Raw genomic sequence first — 18,423 nt, forward strand, 5'->3', positions numbered from 1 at the left:
ACTCATTTTTAAGTTTGGAAACATAAGACAAAATCGGGAGAGGTCTCCCCTAGACTTTCTCATATACTCATATATGGGGATGGACATTTGAGGAGTAAACTGCAAGACAATCATTATATTTTTATATTATGTACATTAAAGAACCATCAACAACAAATCAAACCAATAATATATTGAACAATTATTATAAAAGTAAAGTTGAATAAATCAGACTCTGTAGCTGCCTGAGTAAAAGATAAAGTACCACTTCCAGTTAAAGGAAATAGCCCAAAAGTTGAAAGAAAGCTACGTTTTGTTCCTAATACTTGTATGCAAAATTTGGTTGACCTAAGTGGAAGCATGCTCAAGTTATCATGTTTACATACCCCCCCACACACAAACAGACAGACACACAGGCATAATTTCAAAAATTGCATTTTTGGATTCAGGGAAGTCTAAAACATTGAGATTCATCAAAATCTCGACATCGAATTTCTGGATGATTACAATATTTTCCCTACACTTCATATACAAGAAAGTAAAAGGAGTGTCTTAAACTAGAAGCAATATAGTATTACTGTATGTCTTTAGTCATTTCTGACTTTTGCTGACCCAACATACGGTGCAGTCATTCATTTTCCTCATTGTGAATAATGACAACACAATTCATACAATTTGACAATTCCTACCAAGTTTAATTGTAACTTTACTGTTTCAGCTCACATCCTGTACAGCTCAAACTCCTACCATTTACTTGCCGCCCTAATAGACAGTTTTTGGCAGCCAGCAAGTTAGCACAATGGCTAGTGCTGCTGCGTCACAGCTCTAAGAGACTGGGTTCAAATTCCACCTTGGTCATTCTCGGAATTGAGTTTATGTGTTCTACCCATATTTTCATGGATTTTTATTTGCATACTCTAGTCCTGATCAAGCATTTCAAAAAATGTGCCTTTAATTCTCAAACTCTAAATTCAGTAGGTGTGGGTGTTTGCTTGAGTTTAGTTTGTGATAAACAAACACTGCGTCCATGGTTGGTTTCTGACTTAACTTAATGCTGCTAAGATAAGCACATATCTCCCAGAACCCTGAATTGGAAAAGGCTGTTTTGAGTATGTTATGGACCTTTTAATTATTTTTTCAGACAGTGAAAGACAGTCTGCCCAAAATTAAACACACTCTTCCTCCATCTAGCACAAATACAAATTGTAAGTCACGCACAGTTCTTCATTTGTCAGACATTCTTTGATTCACAATAACCTTTTCTCCTCCAACAGCCCTGTTGGAGTAACATCAGAAAACACAATGCTGATTAATCAGTCAACTGCACGGCATTGCCAGCACATCACCTTATCTTGTTCAACTGCAAGATTACTAACATACCTGCCATAAAAATGTAAAGAAAATGTCCAGTTTTACTTCGTTTATGAAAAAACTAAATTCACTTTACAAGGAACAGTTCCAAAGTTCTTTAGAATCTGGCAGGGTTTTATGAATGTTGTCCTGAATTTATTGAGTTTGATAAGCCTTTGCTGTGCTAACCGTTGGATATTTCTTTACCTTTGATTGTCAATTTAATATTACATTTTTGTCATTCTCAGCTCTCCAGATGGGTAGAGGGGAGAAGAAATTGATTTTAATATGATTTAAGAATGTATATCTTACTGATTTATAACTAATTTTAATGAAACCCTTTAACTTACTGAAACATAACTACAAAATTTAAAAGGGAATGTTAAGTTCTTTTGATTGCTCACTTTTTAAGCCATATGTTGCTAAACAAAGATGACAGCTCTAAACATGCAGTCATTTGCTGTTAAGCCATAGGGAGCCATCACTTGTCCCAGCAGCACCAGGCATGAGTTGAGGACCAAACCTAGACTGAGTGCTGGTCCGTTACAGAGAACAGAAAGCAAAGCTTGTATGATCTCAAGAGTGGCATGAGGGTTATTTCCTGAAATCCTGAGCATATGAACATATACAAGACCACATTCACTTCTCCCTGTGGGAAGTACAGAATCAAAAATGCCATTATTTTATAAAGCTAACTGCATTAAAACCAGGGATCAGGGGATTTTGTGTGCCTCGTTGATTACATTTATTTAATCTATTTTTTTCAACTGCATCCTGGCACTGAGGGTTCTCATGGAGCGAAACACAAATATCAGCAGTTTCTTTGCAGCCTTGTCGATTTTCGTAAGGCGTTCAACTCAGTTGATTGAGCTGCCCTGTGGGACATCCTGAGGTTTTGCGGGATTCCCTGGAGGTTGCTGGTACACTGGTACTGTGAGTGCTGTGTAGAGTGGAAGCAGAACCTCTGCGTTTTTCCCAGTTGTTTCTGGGGTTCGTCAGGGGTGTGTTCTTGCTCCTATTCTGTTCAATGCTTGTATGGACTGGGTGTTGGGCAAGGTCATGGGGTCCAGTGGCTGTGGGGCATCTGTTGGTGAAGAAAGATTCACGGATCTTGACTTTGCTGACGATGCTGTGACCTTCACGGAGTCAATGGAGGCTCTGATTGGGGCTCTCGAGAGACTGGGCGAGGAGTCTGAGTGTCTGGGCTTGCGAGTGTCCTGGATAAAAACCAAGATCCAGGCCTTTAATGACCTCTTGGGCACAGCCATCAGCAGTGTGTCTGTCTTCAGAGAGAGTGTCGACCTTGTTGAGAGGTTTACTTACCTTGGCAGTGACATTCATGTCTCTGGTGACTCTTCCTATGAAGTCAGTAGATGGTTTGGGAGAGCATGGGGGGTCATGAGGTCACTGGAAAAGGGTGTGTGGTGCTCCCGATATCTATGCAAAAGGACAAAGGTCCAAGTCTTTTGAGTCCTGGAGCTTCCTGCTATATGGTTGCGAGACATGGACGCTATCCAGTGACCTGAGACGAAAAAATTTTTGGGTAGCGCTGGTTTGAATTTGTATCGAATGAGCAGTTGCTCATGGGAGTCCCGAATGAGGCACATTACCTGCATTGTGAGGGAGCATCAGTTACGGCACTACGGCCATGTGGCGCGTTTTCCTGAGGGTGATCTGGCTCGTAAGATCCTCATTGTTGGGGACCCGAGTGGCTGGACCAGGCCAAGGGGTCACGCATGTAACACCTGGCTTGCAGCAGATAGGGGGTCATTTCCAGAGAGTGGCAATGGACCGCGTGTCTGCCTGGGGGGTTGCCGAGCTGTTTCGATGTGTAGTGGGTGCGGCAACACACTGTACCAGTGCCTGCTCCACAACTTGACTTGACTTTCTTTGGCTAAAACTCTTTTCCTTTTGGTCTTTTCTTTCTATTTTTGTTCACATTTCATGAGCAGGCACAGTCGCTCAGGGAAGAAGGTGAGTGCATAAGACATGGTTTCAGAGGAAGAGTCTTGTTTGGTTATAAGCCAAGAAGGAAGATGCATTTAGAGTTTGACTTGCTTGGATTTGTAACTGAAGAAGGAATCCACAAATAGATAGATGGACAACCCTACAGTAATTGTCAACTGTTTCCATTTTATTTAATCAAGATCTCCTTTACATCCTTTTAGATCACAAAAATCATGACATGCTTTTTCATTACATTCTTTCAAACCAATTTGAAATGCATTTTTTTGCAGATTAAAGATTTGCTGAAAAAACGGACCACCTGGCAAGGTTTAATAATTGATGGCTACTATGAAATCCTTTTGTAAGTCCATAATATTCTTTGTCATTTCTTATATACTTCAGCTCTCTGCATTTGATTTTAGTAGAAGTGCATAATGGAAAATATGGGCCTGAAATAAAACGGAAGGAAGGATTAAAAAGCAGATTCACTTGGGGTGGGATGGACAAAGCATGCACAAGAGGGTATGAAAATGGACAACCAACATAATGTCTCCAATAAAATGGGACGCACTAGTCCACTTCTGCTGAACTTTTTCAACACCGTGATGCTAAATGACACACATTGGATCTAGAATGCTTGCAGTCACTTTGAAGCACAAATCACAAGAAGGCTGTTACTTTGTTAAAGGTGGGTGACTGGTCTGGTTCTCAGACTGTGAGGCAACGTATATACAATGAGGAAAGATTAAGCAAATAAAGATTAAGAGTTGACGATGGAAGTTTTTATAATTATCAAAGGAATTCAAATGAGTTCCTCACTAACAATACCTGGGCAAAATTGAATATTGGCTAAGGAAGTTTAGCACAAATGTCTATAGTACCAAGGTGTTGTACCATGTTAACCATTATGGATGTAATGAGAAGTCAAGCAAAATGACACCTTTTATTGGCTAACTAAAAAGATTACAATATGCAAGCTTTCGAGGCAAATCAGGCCCCTTCTTCATTACATCGTGCCTGAAGAAGGGGCCTGAGTTGCCATGAAAACTTGCATATAGTAATCTTTTTTAGTTAGCCAATCAAAGGTGTCATTTTGCTTGACCTCTCATTATACAAACGTCTAGAAAGATTTTTTTTTTACACTGTAGATATGTGAAACAAATGGCATTCATATTCAAAACAATTCATACGTCCCATCTGGATTAATATTTCCATACAACAAAAGATCAAACGGAGAAGTGGTTTTAATTTGTGTGGTAAACACTTTAGAAGGAACAAGGAATAAGAAATCATTGAATGGGGAACAACACCACCAAAAACCAGACTAAAAGAGCAAAAAACTCAGCATTCTCTAAATAGGCAAAGTCAAAATGTAACTGCTTCTTTGAAATGAAATCTGAATTATGCCTGCCAACTAGTCTTTCCTTTATTAATAACAATGATCAGACAATGACTGAATATGCAGTGTCACACATTGCATAATGTAACACATATGCACATAGCAGTACACAACATTGAAGCAGCCATATTTTGCATTGGTGAAGCAATTAATGTTACCAATGTGCAACTCAAAATGGATAAAATAAAACAAAAGAAGGAAAATGCAACAAAAGGTACCATTCCTAAATCCTGACACCAAGGTGGCAAGTTCTACCTTAATATAAAATTTAGGCACACTAGTTGCGCACTGGTGAAAGCGACTTTATGTTGGGTTGAATGGCCACTGTCTGTAAATGCTGTGAGCAGCAGACAGTGATTAACTTCACAAACGGACCACAATGATTGCTGAGAAATGCACTGTGGAAAAGTAGTCCTGCATACTATATTACCTCAAAGCCATAACAGCAGAAAAATATCAACAGTAACAAAACCAATCATGGCTCAGATGATCATTTTATACCCAGGTCAGGTCAAGTTGGGGAGCACACACTGGTACAATGTGTTGCTGCACCCACCGCATGACAAAACAGCTCGGTAGCCTAGTTGGCTACCCCCCAGGCAGACACATGGTCCAGATAACCCCAAAATTACTCTCTATCTGCCATTGTCAGGCGTTATGTGGGCATGCTCTTGGCCTGGTCAGGCCATTGTGAGATCGATCACCCATGGGCAATCACAGCACATGGCTGTAGTGCCATAACTGACGCTCCCTCACAATGCAGGTAATGTGCCTCATTTGGGACTCTGTGAGCAACCATTCATTCGACACAAAGTCAAACCAGTGGTACCCAATGATTCTCCAAAGAGACACAGTACCATATGAGTCCAGTCTTCATCTTAGGTCACTGGATAGCATCCATGTCTTGCAACCACACAGCAAAACTGGAAGCAACAGGACTCTAAAGATTTGGTCCTTCGTTCTTTTGCATAGATATCAGGAGTTCCACACACCCCTTCCGTTGTGTTTTAATCCAGGACACTCACAAGTCCAAACACTCTGACTCCTTGCTCAGTCTCTCGAGAGCCCCAATCACAGCCTCCATTTACGCCGCAAAGATCAGAGCATCATTGGCAAAGTCAAAATCAGTGAATCTTTTTTCACCTACAGATGCCCCACAGCCGCTGGACCCCACGACCCTTCCCAACACCCAGTCTATACAAGCACTGAACAGAATAGGAGCAAGAACACACCCCTGATGAACCCCAGAAACCAACTGGGAAAAACACAGAGGTTCTGCTTCCACTTGGCACAGCACTCACAGTACCAGTGCACAGGCTGGCCCTGATACCCAGCAACTTCAGGGTATCCTGCTAAGTCTCAGGATGCAGCTCGATCAACTGAATTGAACTTTTCAAAAATCGACAAAGGCTGCTAAAAAACTGCTGATATTCATGTTTGTGCTCCATGTGAATTCGGTACCAGGATTTGGTCGATGGTAGACTTCTTAGGTGTAAAACCAGACTGCTGTTGTGGATGACCCTAGATCAGTGTTACCCCCCTGTAGTTGCTGCAGTCCAGGCGATCACCCTTCCCTTTCCAGATAGGGACGGGTTCCACTTTCCAGTCAGTTGGGATGACACCCGTCTCCCAAAATGGAAGCAAAGTTTGCTTGCAATGCAAAGACAGCCTTACCACCTGCCTGGAGAAGTTCACCCCTTGGATACCACAGATCCCAGCAGCCTTCTCTACCCTCAGCTGGTTCACCACCTGTGCAATCTCAGTGAGACTGGGTGGTTCACAGCTAATTGGAGGATCAGCCTCAAGAACCATGGACCCAGTTCCATGGGTATGAATGCCACACATAGAGGCATCTTTGCCTAGATTCTTTGAGACTCTGCAAGTCTGGACACTGTTTTTTCCAAAGCACTGTTAAGTTGAATGGCAACATATGGTGGACATCAATGACCATGTCACTGCCTGCAACAGATTTTCCTGCTAGGTTCCTCTCAGATTTGTGTATTCCGTCATAATACATCTTTCAGACCCTGACTCAGTGGAGTATCCTTGTGGCTTAAGGGTGACGCCTACATGCTTCATGACACAGATGGAGTTTTCATAATTGTGTGCAGTTTTATGCCTGTGTCACACATTAACACTCAATGCTGTTCTCAAATTATCCTCCATTTGGCATGAGAATTCTCTCCACAACTTCTGGCACATTTGTTATTATTATAATATGCATGATTTTCTCCCATTTTCCTTACAGATCATCTTCAGAATTGCTCAGTACAAATGGGTGACTCTCCGCAGGGCATTGCTGCAGGATACAACTGTTCTCTGTTCACAGAATGACCAGTTTTACTTTTCTGACACTCTATTTTAAGATTTACTTACACTGTCACTTTTCTGTCTCTCTCCCAGTTTCCTGCAGGCCTTATTTTTCTTGACTGCCACAGTGCTCTACTTTTTAAGACAAGAGGAGTATGTGGCCTGCCTCGTCCTGTCCCTGGCTCTTGCTTGGGTCGATGTCCTTTATTATACTCGGGGCTTCAAGCACCTAGGAATCTACAGTGTTATGATACAAAAGGTAATCAAAATAAAGTGACCTAGTTTAATTTGAAATGGTATGCAATCTAAACCCTGTGGCCTAGTAGCTAGAATACTGGACTATTAACCACAAAGCGGTAACTCAGTTAGAGTCACTTACCCTCTCTGTGCTTCAGTTATGAAATAAAGTTGAATTAGAATGCCTTGACAGGGTATACACTATATAAAGGTCTGGTTATCCACTCATTGTATCTGCCCATCTCAGGGCTGAAGAGGGTAGAGCTCATCCCAGCATCACTGGACACAAAATGGAAACCAAACCGGGATGGGACACCAGTGTCATTGAAAAGTGTTATCAAGGGTCGCCAATTGGCACACACCTTCCAGTATGAGCGTCTGCTGAGATTAGTTTACATGTGCATTTTCCTTTTATAATCCAAAGGCTGATTGGCTATTCTAAACTGGCCAGTGTGATAAGGTTTTACCTTTTACCTGAATGCCATCTTGTGCCTCACAAGTTCATGCTGTTGTCAGGATAGTCCGGCACCTCATAACCATAATCAGAATGGGTGCAAAGAATGGAGGAAAAAATTTCATTACCGCTGCCTTCCCAATCTATATTAGGAAACAGATGGGTGGATGGGCCATTCTTACCTAGTCAATATAACTGTTTCAAATATTAAAATATAAAAAAGACACACAAACAAATAAAAAATGTTTGGGTTCACCAGTGACTCTGTTCTACAATTTTTTTCTCCAAAAATTTGCCATGCGGCTGGCTTAGATGAACAGTTTTTCTCCAGCACCTCATGATGCTTTGCAAGGCCAATATGACATCAGAGAGCTGTAAGAGCCATGTTGAGTGTGGATTGCTCTACCCTTTCTGCGCTGTCATTTGTTGCATTGTGCATGCGCATTACTTTCACACATGTGCACTGTAACCCTGCCCTGCCTCACACTTTATGGCACTGCCTGATTTACTTCACACATGTGTGAATATTTGCTGCATATACATGCACGTATGATGTCACTACCTGATTGGTACTCAAGCAGGATTTGCACCCTGTGTGCATTTAAAAAAAAAAAAATATATATATATATATATACTGTATATACACACACATTTTTTTCTTTTAAAGGGCTACTTTAGGTGTCCATAATATTATGAAAATACTTCTTTGTTCTGCAAGGATTCATTACACATTGTGTCTTCACTGCTGAATTAAGCATTTTATGCTTCTCACTATGTAGTGCAGATCATGTAGTGACAGGGACAGCCATCCCTGAAACCCTCAGGGTATGTAATGCTGTATTCTTGCATCATAGGCTAAGTGGATGTTAGTTAGTCACAATGATAGGAACTTTGGATATGCATAGAGAGATAAGCAGCTCAGAATAGTGTGGACTTAGAGTATATGGTGGTGCAGTGATTAGCACTGCTGCCTCACAGCACAGGTCACATTTATAGCCACAATAAACAGTCCAGCATAGTTGGCAGACACTTCCTTAGGCCTCAGGGACACTTATATGACCATTGCACCTTTACAACCCACTCAAAACTATTTTTTTTTCCTTATTGACTTCAATACATTTCACTGAATATCTCACAATTTCTAAACATTCACACATTCTTGCCAAACTTAATGCAAAGCGAATTCAGCAGGGCTCACTCATCACTACTTACTAGCCTTCCATGTTTTTCCACAGCGGGATAGCACGCACTCTATTATAAGGTGGTCTTGCTGTTCTTGCACCGAGTTTGAAAACCACTGACTTGGACTTAGGCAGGGGTTTCTAAATTCAATCCTGGGAGACCCCAGTGACTGTGGAGTTTTATTCCAACCAGTTTTCACAATTTGTACATTGTTCTTACTTGTAACCGATTTAATTGTTTAGTGAGCTGTCACTTTTTTAATTCTCCTATTCCAAGAAAATATTAAATATTTGTTTTATTGCCAAAAATGTAAAAGTTTAGGGCAGGGCTATGGCACTGTGATAGCACTGCTGCTTTGTGCAAGAAGACTGGTTCACGTCCTGGATGCTTCCTACGTGGAGTTTGCATGTTCTCCTCACGTCCCTGTGTTTTCCTCAGGGTGCTCCTGCTTCCTCCCACAATTCAAAGACATGCAGGTTAGGTTAATTGACTTTGTTAAATTTAGCTCCAGTGTGTGTTTGTATGCATCTATGTCTGCACTCATCATGGCTAATCCCCAAAATTTGGATATAATTAAGGGTGAAAACTCTACAAATATTGTTAAATTAAAAAGAAGACAGCAAAATAAAGTGTTATTTGTAGTCCTCATTACTAAACAATGGAATCAACTAAAAGTAATAATGATCCACCGATTGTAAAATTGAATTGAAAACCTGCTTCCATGGGGTTCCTGCAGGACTGAACTTGAAAAGCAGTGGACTACTACTCTTACGTTTGCCATGTGAAATGACAGATGATTATTAAACACCTGTAACATTAACAAAAAACTGGGAAAGTTACTTTGCTATCGAGTATTATATTTTTCAAGTGTTTAATTTTTTATGAATTAGTCTGCATTTCTCTGTCTGTATCAATTTATACCAGCCTCGATCAATCACAGCATACTTTGTCTCCCATGCAGATGATCTTGAGAGATATCATGCGCTTCCTGATCGTTTACATGGTGTTCCTCATTGGCTTTTCAGCATGTAAGATTTTTTTTCTTTTACTCATTGCTGGAGGTACCTTTTTAGTTCTTTTAACAAATATTCCACTGAAATTTCTTTATAGGTTACTTACCCCATGCAGTTTCTAGTTATGGCAGAGAAAAAATGTTACCCTCATGTTTTGATTCATAACAACACAAAAAAAATATAACAGAACCCAATGGTAACCAATGCTGTGCAACAGCAAGCAATGTTAAGAATGTCCAAGGAAGAAAGGAAAAAACTTCTGAGGTTACTTGTGTTGCATACATCACGTCTGTTATTCAGCTCAAAATGTGTGAACAGAAAACACATTCCCATAATACATTACTTCTCAACTGAAGCTCTGCCATACCTACTCATTTATTGTTCAAGAGTCCTGTCATACTGAACATGAGATTACATTTTGTTTTCCGCCATCACTACAAACCACATGGAGTAAGTAACATATAAAAAATATATTCTTAGGGTGGAGTACTACTACATAAATATTGTTAGCAACATTTCAGGCATTGGTTTCCTACCTAACTGTTGTGTTAATGGTGACTAGTGACAAGTTAATTAAGCACATTGTGATCATTGGATGTGCTCTACTTGTTCCCCAGCTTTACTGGAAAACTGTGTATTGTGTGATTTTTCTGAGTACCTATCCTGCTTAACCAGTCAACCTCATTGAGAAGACGGTATTAGTAGGAGAGTTAATAGATTTGGGCCTTTTTTCTTATCATCTCTCTTTATTTCACACAGCATTGGTGACTTTAATTGAAGACTCCCCAGCTAAAGCATTTGTGGGAATTGGTGACGGCACGTGCAACAACAAATCGTACAACAGCATATATTTCACTACCCAGGAGTTGTTCAAGTTTACAATTGGAATGGGTGACTTGGAATTTACCGAACAGTTCAACTTCAAGCACCTCTTTTACTTTTTGCTCATTTGCTACATCATTCTCACCTATATACTGCTCCTGAACATGTTAATTGCTCTCATGAGTGAAACTGTGGACAAGATTTCAAAAGAAAGCAAAAACATTTGGAAACTCCAGGTATGTTCTTTTCTGTTCACCCCACAGGAAGTAGGGGCCTAAATTAAACAAGGTGGAAGTAATGAGCCAGTAAAGCATCTGTATAGGAGCCATGAATAGAATTGAGATCTAGGCAGATGTGACACCAACAGATATTAATATAACAAATTAAAAGCCTTCATTTACACAATCTCATACAGTCAACCCAGTCTCAGCCATGCATGAAACCACCAGCCATGCAGTGCAATATCCCCAGCAACTTAGTCATAGCGGTCCACAATAAGCCACAACAAAAATCAGACAGGTTTGCTTCCGTCTTAAGTGGCACAGCTAGGCTCATGTGTGGTGTGAATTGATAGCCAAAGAGTGCGTAGCCAGAAGTACACTGCAAACTATGTTTCTCCAAAGAAAAAAAGAAAAGGGTGTCAATGGACTATGTAATCAGAAGGGAAGCTTGTCTGCCCAGTGTCTCATGTTTGTCTACTACAAGAGAATGGAAAAGCTAAAAGAAAGGGCCAAGACTGTAAATTGAAAACATGTACAGCCACCAGCACCGTTAATCAGCATTAACTGCCTGTCAAAATGCCTGCAGGGCTTTGGGAGATTGAAATTGTGCCAAGAAGAAATAAGGTAATCATATAATTTGTTACCTTTTGCGGCAACTAGTCATGCAATCTGAAATCTTAAAGGCAATGAGGACGGTAGCCATTAAGTGTGATGGGGTCTCATACTAGAAATTGGGAAGTGTGATGCTCGTCTTACATAAAAAGTTAATCCAGGAAGGCTTTCCTTAAATGAAAGAATTTAATATAAGCCAAGAAAGGAACCTTTAGACAGATATCAGGACTTAGATCCACAGCTATTGTTCTAAAAGTTGATTTTCAACAGGAACATGAAGGTATCTTTGGAAATTGGGGTACATTTTACAAAACAGGATTTTTTTTTACACGAAAGCACCAAAATAGTGGGTATAGAGAAGAATCATCCCCTTCAAAATATTCACATTTTTTTGCTGTGCAGCCTGAAATGAAGACACACACAAAAAATGTCTCCAACTGTATTTATTCAATGCAACGTATAATAGCCAAGTGAAAAATAAAATAGCAACAGTTCAGAAAAAAATAAAAATCCAGAATCACTGAGATGGTTAAGGGATCACGCCACTGATAAAAGTACCTGTATCCTCAACCAGATATATGTAATCACCTTCTCCATTGTTCACCAAGGTAATTGGCTTCTACCTGGGTTCAGTTGTAATCCTTCCGATTCATTCAGCTATTCCTGGAGCATTCCAGTGCTCAGTAGTGCAACTAAAAGTAAACTATTGACAGTGGTTAGAATGGAACTGACAAAAGATCACAGGGATAAAGTTGTGAACAGGTGTAAGTGAGGAGATGGATAAAAAAATTTTCAAAGATTTCATCAATCCTTAAGAGTGCAGTAAACTCTATAATATAGAAGTGCAGTGTTTGGTACTTCTAGGGCCCTTCTCAGATCAGGCTTTCCCTCCAAACTGGATGGAAGAACGAGGAGGAAAGTGGAGAAAGAGGCTACCAAAAGGCCAGTGGTAACTTTGAAGGAGTTACAGGACTTTATGGCAAAGAATGGTCATTGTGTGCAAGTGGCAACGATATCAAAAGCATTCCACAAAAGTGGCTTGTATGGGAGAGTTGCAAGAAAAAAGCAACATTAAGACTCATTTGAGCTTTGCCAAAAACACACCTTGAAGATTCTGAGGCCAAGTGGAAAAAATGTGTTATGGTCAGTTGAGGCCAAAATCAAACTATCTGGCCTCAACACCAAACAATATACCTGGCCGAAAGCCAGTACAGCTAGCCATCCAAAACACACCATACCTATAGTAAAGCATTGAGATGGTAGCATCCTGTGGTGGGAGTGTTTCTCTGCAGCAGGGACTTGGGCACTTGTCAGGGTAGAAGAAAAATGGACGGAGCTTCATACTGTCTTGAAGAAAACCTGCTGGCCTCTGAAGATGGGAAGAAGGTTCACCTTTCATCTTGACAATGACCGGAAGCAAAAAGCAAAATTAACCACACAGTGGCTGAAAGATTAAAAGGTGGATGTCATTGTATGGTCTGGTCAGAGCCCAGAATTAAACCCAATTGAAAATCTGTAGAATGATTTGAAGTTTTCAGTCCACCAGTGGTCACCACCAATATGACTGAGCTTGAACAGTTCTGTGAAGACAAAAGGGCAAATATTGCACAGTCTAGATGTAACAAGCTGGTCAGAAGAATCCCAACAGACTCATGGCTGGAATTAAAGTAAAAGGTGGTTCCACAGGATACTGTGATCTTTTAACCATCTCAGAGATTTTGGTCTATTTTTTTTTTCTGAACTGTTATTTTATTTTTCACTTGGCTGTTATATGTTGCATTGAATAAATATAACTGGGGAAATATTTTTGTGTGTGTCTTCATTTCAGGCTGCAAAGCAACAAAATGTGAATATTTTGAAGGGGGTGATTCTTTTCTATACCCATTGTATACGTGAAGTAAGCTACCATGTGGTACAGTTGAATGTAGCACCTTGGATACCTTCAAAACATCAACATTGGGGAATGGAAAATGAACAGGAATTAATTGACTATCATTTTTTAAAGTCCTTTCACATCGTCTTAAATACAAAAATCTGCAGCAGCATTTTGAATACATTCAACTAGTCACATTTGAGAGAAATTAGTGAATGGATGCAATTTGACAGAAATACATGAACATACACGATCCAGCTGAATTCAGTTTCAGTCAGTTTCTAGACTTTGTTTGGTTACTGTATGTTAAGGAAAGGAAGATTTAGATGTATTTACAATAAGACCGTTTCAGTCAATACTTCTATGAGTGAAGGCAGATTTACTTAAGAAATAAAAAGAACAAGTTTTAATTAGAAAATATATGCTTGACATAACATTCAGGTATGTTCTGGGACTTAGTTAACTGTTTTTTGAAAGTTTGAGGATCTGCAATTTTTGTTTATTTACTTCTAAGAAGACAGAGATATCAGTTTGGATTATTAAATATTTAGTAGAGTGTACAAAATCTATTTTTAAAGGCAATTTACAATGTCATGTAGCTAAAATCCAAGTCCCAATAGGCATGTAGTTGCTAGAACAGCTTTAATAGACAGGAGATTCCAGTGGAAGTGATGTACAGTAGATTCTGCCAACACAGTGGCATGGTCAAAGAATCAGGGACCTGGAGATGAAGCACAGTTGAGAAATGAGCCAAAGGTTTAAACTGGGAGATCAATTAATCAAGTTGCCAAAGCCAATATACTAGACTAAAATCACACACACACACAATATTTAAATTATAAAATGAAGGTTTGTTTATCCACTGTCTTGACCTTGACACTGTTGTAATGGTGACGTCAAGCGCTGCAGAATTCCAGTTGCCTCCACACAGTACCGTGGTAGTAATCATGAATAGTCAGAGTAGAAAGTTGCAAAACCAACAGAAAAAACAGTGCCACGGTAAGACTTGAAAAATCAATAAACTCCTACAAAAAATAAAAAAGACTAAAAATAATCAAGAGAATTATGTGAAATGAAATACTCCAAATGGGAAGAAAAACACATAAATAGGAATAAAGAATTCAGGACAAAATTAAATGAAACTAGATCATAGTTCAATTGGTAGCTAACTGTAGTTCATATTTCTTAATTATACATTTGTTGAGAGAAGTACCCGATGGAGAATTAAAAATCTATGTTGAAGTCTATCTGTACACACATTGTGTTCCCAGCCACACACTGGACTCCATTTACATTTCAAGGTTTTATATTAGGGTTCTTTTTTGTTATTAGGAGTGGCCATCAGGCTTTTAAAAGAGGAAAAATGTAAATGCTCTCAAGGTAAATCTGACAGAGTCCATTAATCAGTAATTGAGGTCACCAAGAAAGTTTCTCTTTTTTTAAAAACAGGAATATATTTTTTGATTCTTCAACAACCTATATGGCATGCTCTATTCAAGATATCTCAGTGAAAATTAAACTCTCCTGACAACATGTCTTGAAGAACTAGTGTGACCACTTTCATCAAAATTGGTCCATTGGGAGTTGTTTAATGTGGACAAATAGACAAACATGACAACAACAATAAATTATTTTTTATTTAAGGCAAGTAGACCTAAAAAAAAAAGCTGAACGCCTGGATGGAGGCAGTGTCTGTATATTCCAGGCTTTAGTCACATTTATAACTGGCAGTAGCCCTCCCGGCAGAAGTCCCTTATTCAGCTGCAGTTCCATTCAGATCAGCAAACCGATCAAGACATATTCATGACAAACCTCATGAGTAAACACGGTTTTTGACACAGTGTCCACACCAGATTACTTGAAATGCATTTTCAGACACGTTTTTAGGATGAGTTAAAGAAATTCTTCAGGATTCAGATGTTAAAATATGGAGAGCTAAACGTATACCCAGACACGTTCATAACAGCAGACTGTTCTGTTCAATCAAATTTGTACATATTTTTTAAAAATCTATTTCATTCTGTCTTATAAATGCAGTTGGTGTTATATTTGAAAGCAGTTTGGTCCCAGTCCTAGCAAAAAGCCTACAGTTATGCAGGTATAGCAATCATCTTGTAAGTTAATTCTCTCATCTTGTCTCTAGAGAGCCATTACAATTTTTGACCTGGAGAAAAGCCTGCCCAGGTATCTAAAGTCAAAGCTGAGGTCTGGCATCACGAAGGACCTGGGCAGTTCAGCCAATGAGGACATACGGAGATGTTTCAGGTAGGCACTTTGTTAAAAAGCCCTGGAATCTCAAAGAGTGATAAATGAAATTAGCTTTCAAGCAATTAAATGGCATTTCATACATATTTAGCTTTTTTATTTTGAACTAATTCAAAAAACAATCAGTCATTGCTTTATGAAGTTATTTGTTTATGTTCTACAATATTTAATTGGATGATTATTGTCACAAAAAAGTGAAATCTATCCATTTACTGGTCTAGTTAATTCAAGAATAAATTAGTGAGGATTGACATCTACCTCAATAGCCACATCAGGTAGAACACTGGCACCACCTGGATGGAACGTCATTCCATTATGACATACATTTTAGCCTAACTTGCATATACTTAGGGCATCCCACATAGATGCAAGGAGAACATTAAAAAATCTCCACAAAGTCAGAGGCCGGTCCTGGAATTTGAATCCAGCACTCTGAAAATGAAAGGCAGCAGTGTTACCCATTATACCCATGTGCCTATCTTCTAATGTAACGTGGATCTTTCAGACTGAAAATCAACCCTTACTCTCATTGCTCAAGGCTATTTTATAATTTTCTTTATAAAAGCCACATAATGGAAAAACCCTAGTTTATGTTCTCTCATTGGAACAAAGTTATGCCACCCTGGCCAAATGTGAATTTTATATAGAAGGCAAATTACATTTCTTTCCTTTCGTGTAAACTGCAAGCTGCGTCATTTTTGCAGATGCCCCTAGGTTATTTTTCATCATTCATATAAATGCAGTATAAAGCTTCATTTGAACAATTATATTTGGTCTTAATAACAGTTCAAGGGAAAAAATGAAATGCTTATTAATGTTACCAATAACATGTACCCCTATACTTTCCCCATATCCTGTGGTTTACAGGCATAATCATATCCGGCAGCTTTTTTTTTTTTTTTTTACATCCTAATGGGGTCATTAAAACAAACCCTTAAAGCAAGCAGTATTACAGCAGAGGCTACAGGGGAAGTTTCAAACTGTGCTAAATAAAACCATCAGATATACAAAACTGAGGTAGGCCTAAGCAAGGCACACATTCCCTAACTGCAACACAGTACAGGATTCAGGGGTGTGGCACTGCATTCATTGACATGGTGTGTCTTACTAAAGTGTACAGTCTCCCTGTACACAGTGTGTCTCTAAATATATCTTTGATACTCTTGCTCCAGCTTGTATATTGTTGTGTTTTATGAGAGTCTGCAATTACTTCTCATATCAAAAAGGCTCATAATTCTATTCTAATAAAGAAGTTGTGTATCAATGCTGTAACTTATCACTGTTTGCATTCCCTCTCCAGAGTCGAAACAGTCAACTGGAACCAATGGAACTCTAACCTTGGCATCATCAATGAAGAACCAGGCAACCACGACATAAACAGAACAGGAAGTCCACACATTGGATATCAAAGAGGTATCTTCCTACTCAATAAATCTTTGGGTGTCTTCTAGATTAGGGCAAATAAAATTACCCGGTCCAAAGAGAGATAGGAGGAGGTACAATTCTTTTAATGAGTGAAATAACCAATGAACGATGGGGGATTTTTAGCGTATGAGACGAACACTAGATTTATATTTCTTGTCCCTATTTCAAAAAATAAGGACATGAGAATGACAGGAGTTCAAAGAGGAAAAAATGGGATTGGAAAACAGTGGACGCAATTGTTAACCATTCAGACGCAAAAGAAAAAAAACTACATAGTTTTCCCCACATGTATGAAATTCAGAATCTGTATTGTTTTTGGAATTTTTGGGTGCATTTTATTGTTATTTTGGCAATATCATTTTGTGTTAATCGTTGCATGGCTGTTGCTGGGCACATAATGCAGTATTTATTATCTCATCTTGCCTTTATCAGATGGCGGCACACCTACTAGAATCCAAGCATCGGATAAATTTCTTTCATAAACAACAAGGATTAATCCTATTGGCAACAAAACAAGTTAATTTACAGGATGCTTCTGAATAGGTCTTCAACTTTGTGTGTGAGCTGTGATATTTGGTTCTGACAGCTTCTTTTTGTTTTCTGACCCTTACTTGTACCTATTCATGACAGCACACAATTATGAGGTACAGTTAGTTATCTATCTCAAAATTAGTCCAATGCGGAGTTACTACCATTTCTTCAAAGTAGGGATTTCACAAGAACCTGTACTTATTTACCAAGTCACTATCAAGACACCCCAAAAATAATGTTACTAGCATTTTTACAGTATTAGTAGTACTGAGTGAAAGTAGGTACTGCACTCGTGTTACGGAAAAAAGTGGACAAATTACTCCAGAGGTCAAAATAAAATAAGAAAAACATGACTAAAAACGTCATAGAAAAATGGCTCGCATTGATGATAGTATGGCACTGCATCAACACATGTTGAAAAGAAAAACAGCAGAAGTCATGTCTGGAAATGCTTTGTGCTGGAGGCAGGAGAATTTCAACACATGAATATGGGAAATGTAACAATAATGTTTACTAACAACATTTGTAGTAAGAAAAATTTGAGGCAAGTTTAAAACAAAGTATCTATTTGGTTTGACCTGCAGCAGTGATAAAATGAGCTGCTCCATTTGTTATTACCAAAATAAAATTAGTGTTTTAATACAAAACACATCTCACTATTAATATGACATGAACTGCATTTACAGAAATGCATAATCATCAAGACACATAGCAGTACAGGGAAAAATGTCATACTCTACTACTGAAAAGGAATATGCAAATACTAAAGTTGTATTGCTTGGTTTATGAAGGCATCCTAATGT

The 18,423-nt window shown here is 38.9% G+C and overlaps 1 protein-coding gene across 3 annotated transcripts in view; it reads left to right on the forward strand.

Annotated features, from left to right (window-relative positions):
* trpv1 (transient receptor potential cation channel, subfamily V, member 1) overlaps positions 1–18,423 on the forward strand; it is an 80,961-nt gene that overhangs the window by 48,400 nt on the left and 14,138 nt on the right. For all 3 annotated transcript variants that reach the window (XM_028806965.2, XM_028806963.2, XM_028806964.2), the window contains exons 10-15: positions 3,567–3,637; positions 7,079–7,244; positions 9,820–9,886; positions 10,631–10,929; positions 15,543–15,664; positions 16,965–17,077. In XM_028806965.2, the coding sequence (XP_028662798.1) occupies positions 3,567–3,637; positions 7,079–7,244; positions 9,820–9,886; positions 10,631–10,929; positions 15,543–15,664; positions 16,965–17,077 (838 nt within the window). The remainder of the gene's footprint in view (positions 1–3,566; positions 3,638–7,078; positions 7,245–9,819; positions 9,887–10,630; positions 10,930–15,542; positions 15,665–16,964; positions 17,078–18,423) is intronic.

This window comes from Erpetoichthys calabaricus, chromosome 8 (genome assembly GCF_900747795.2).
Source record: "Erpetoichthys calabaricus chromosome 8, fErpCal1.3, whole genome shotgun sequence".
NCBI lineage: Eukaryota > Metazoa > Chordata > Cladistia > Polypteriformes > Polypteridae > Erpetoichthys > Erpetoichthys calabaricus.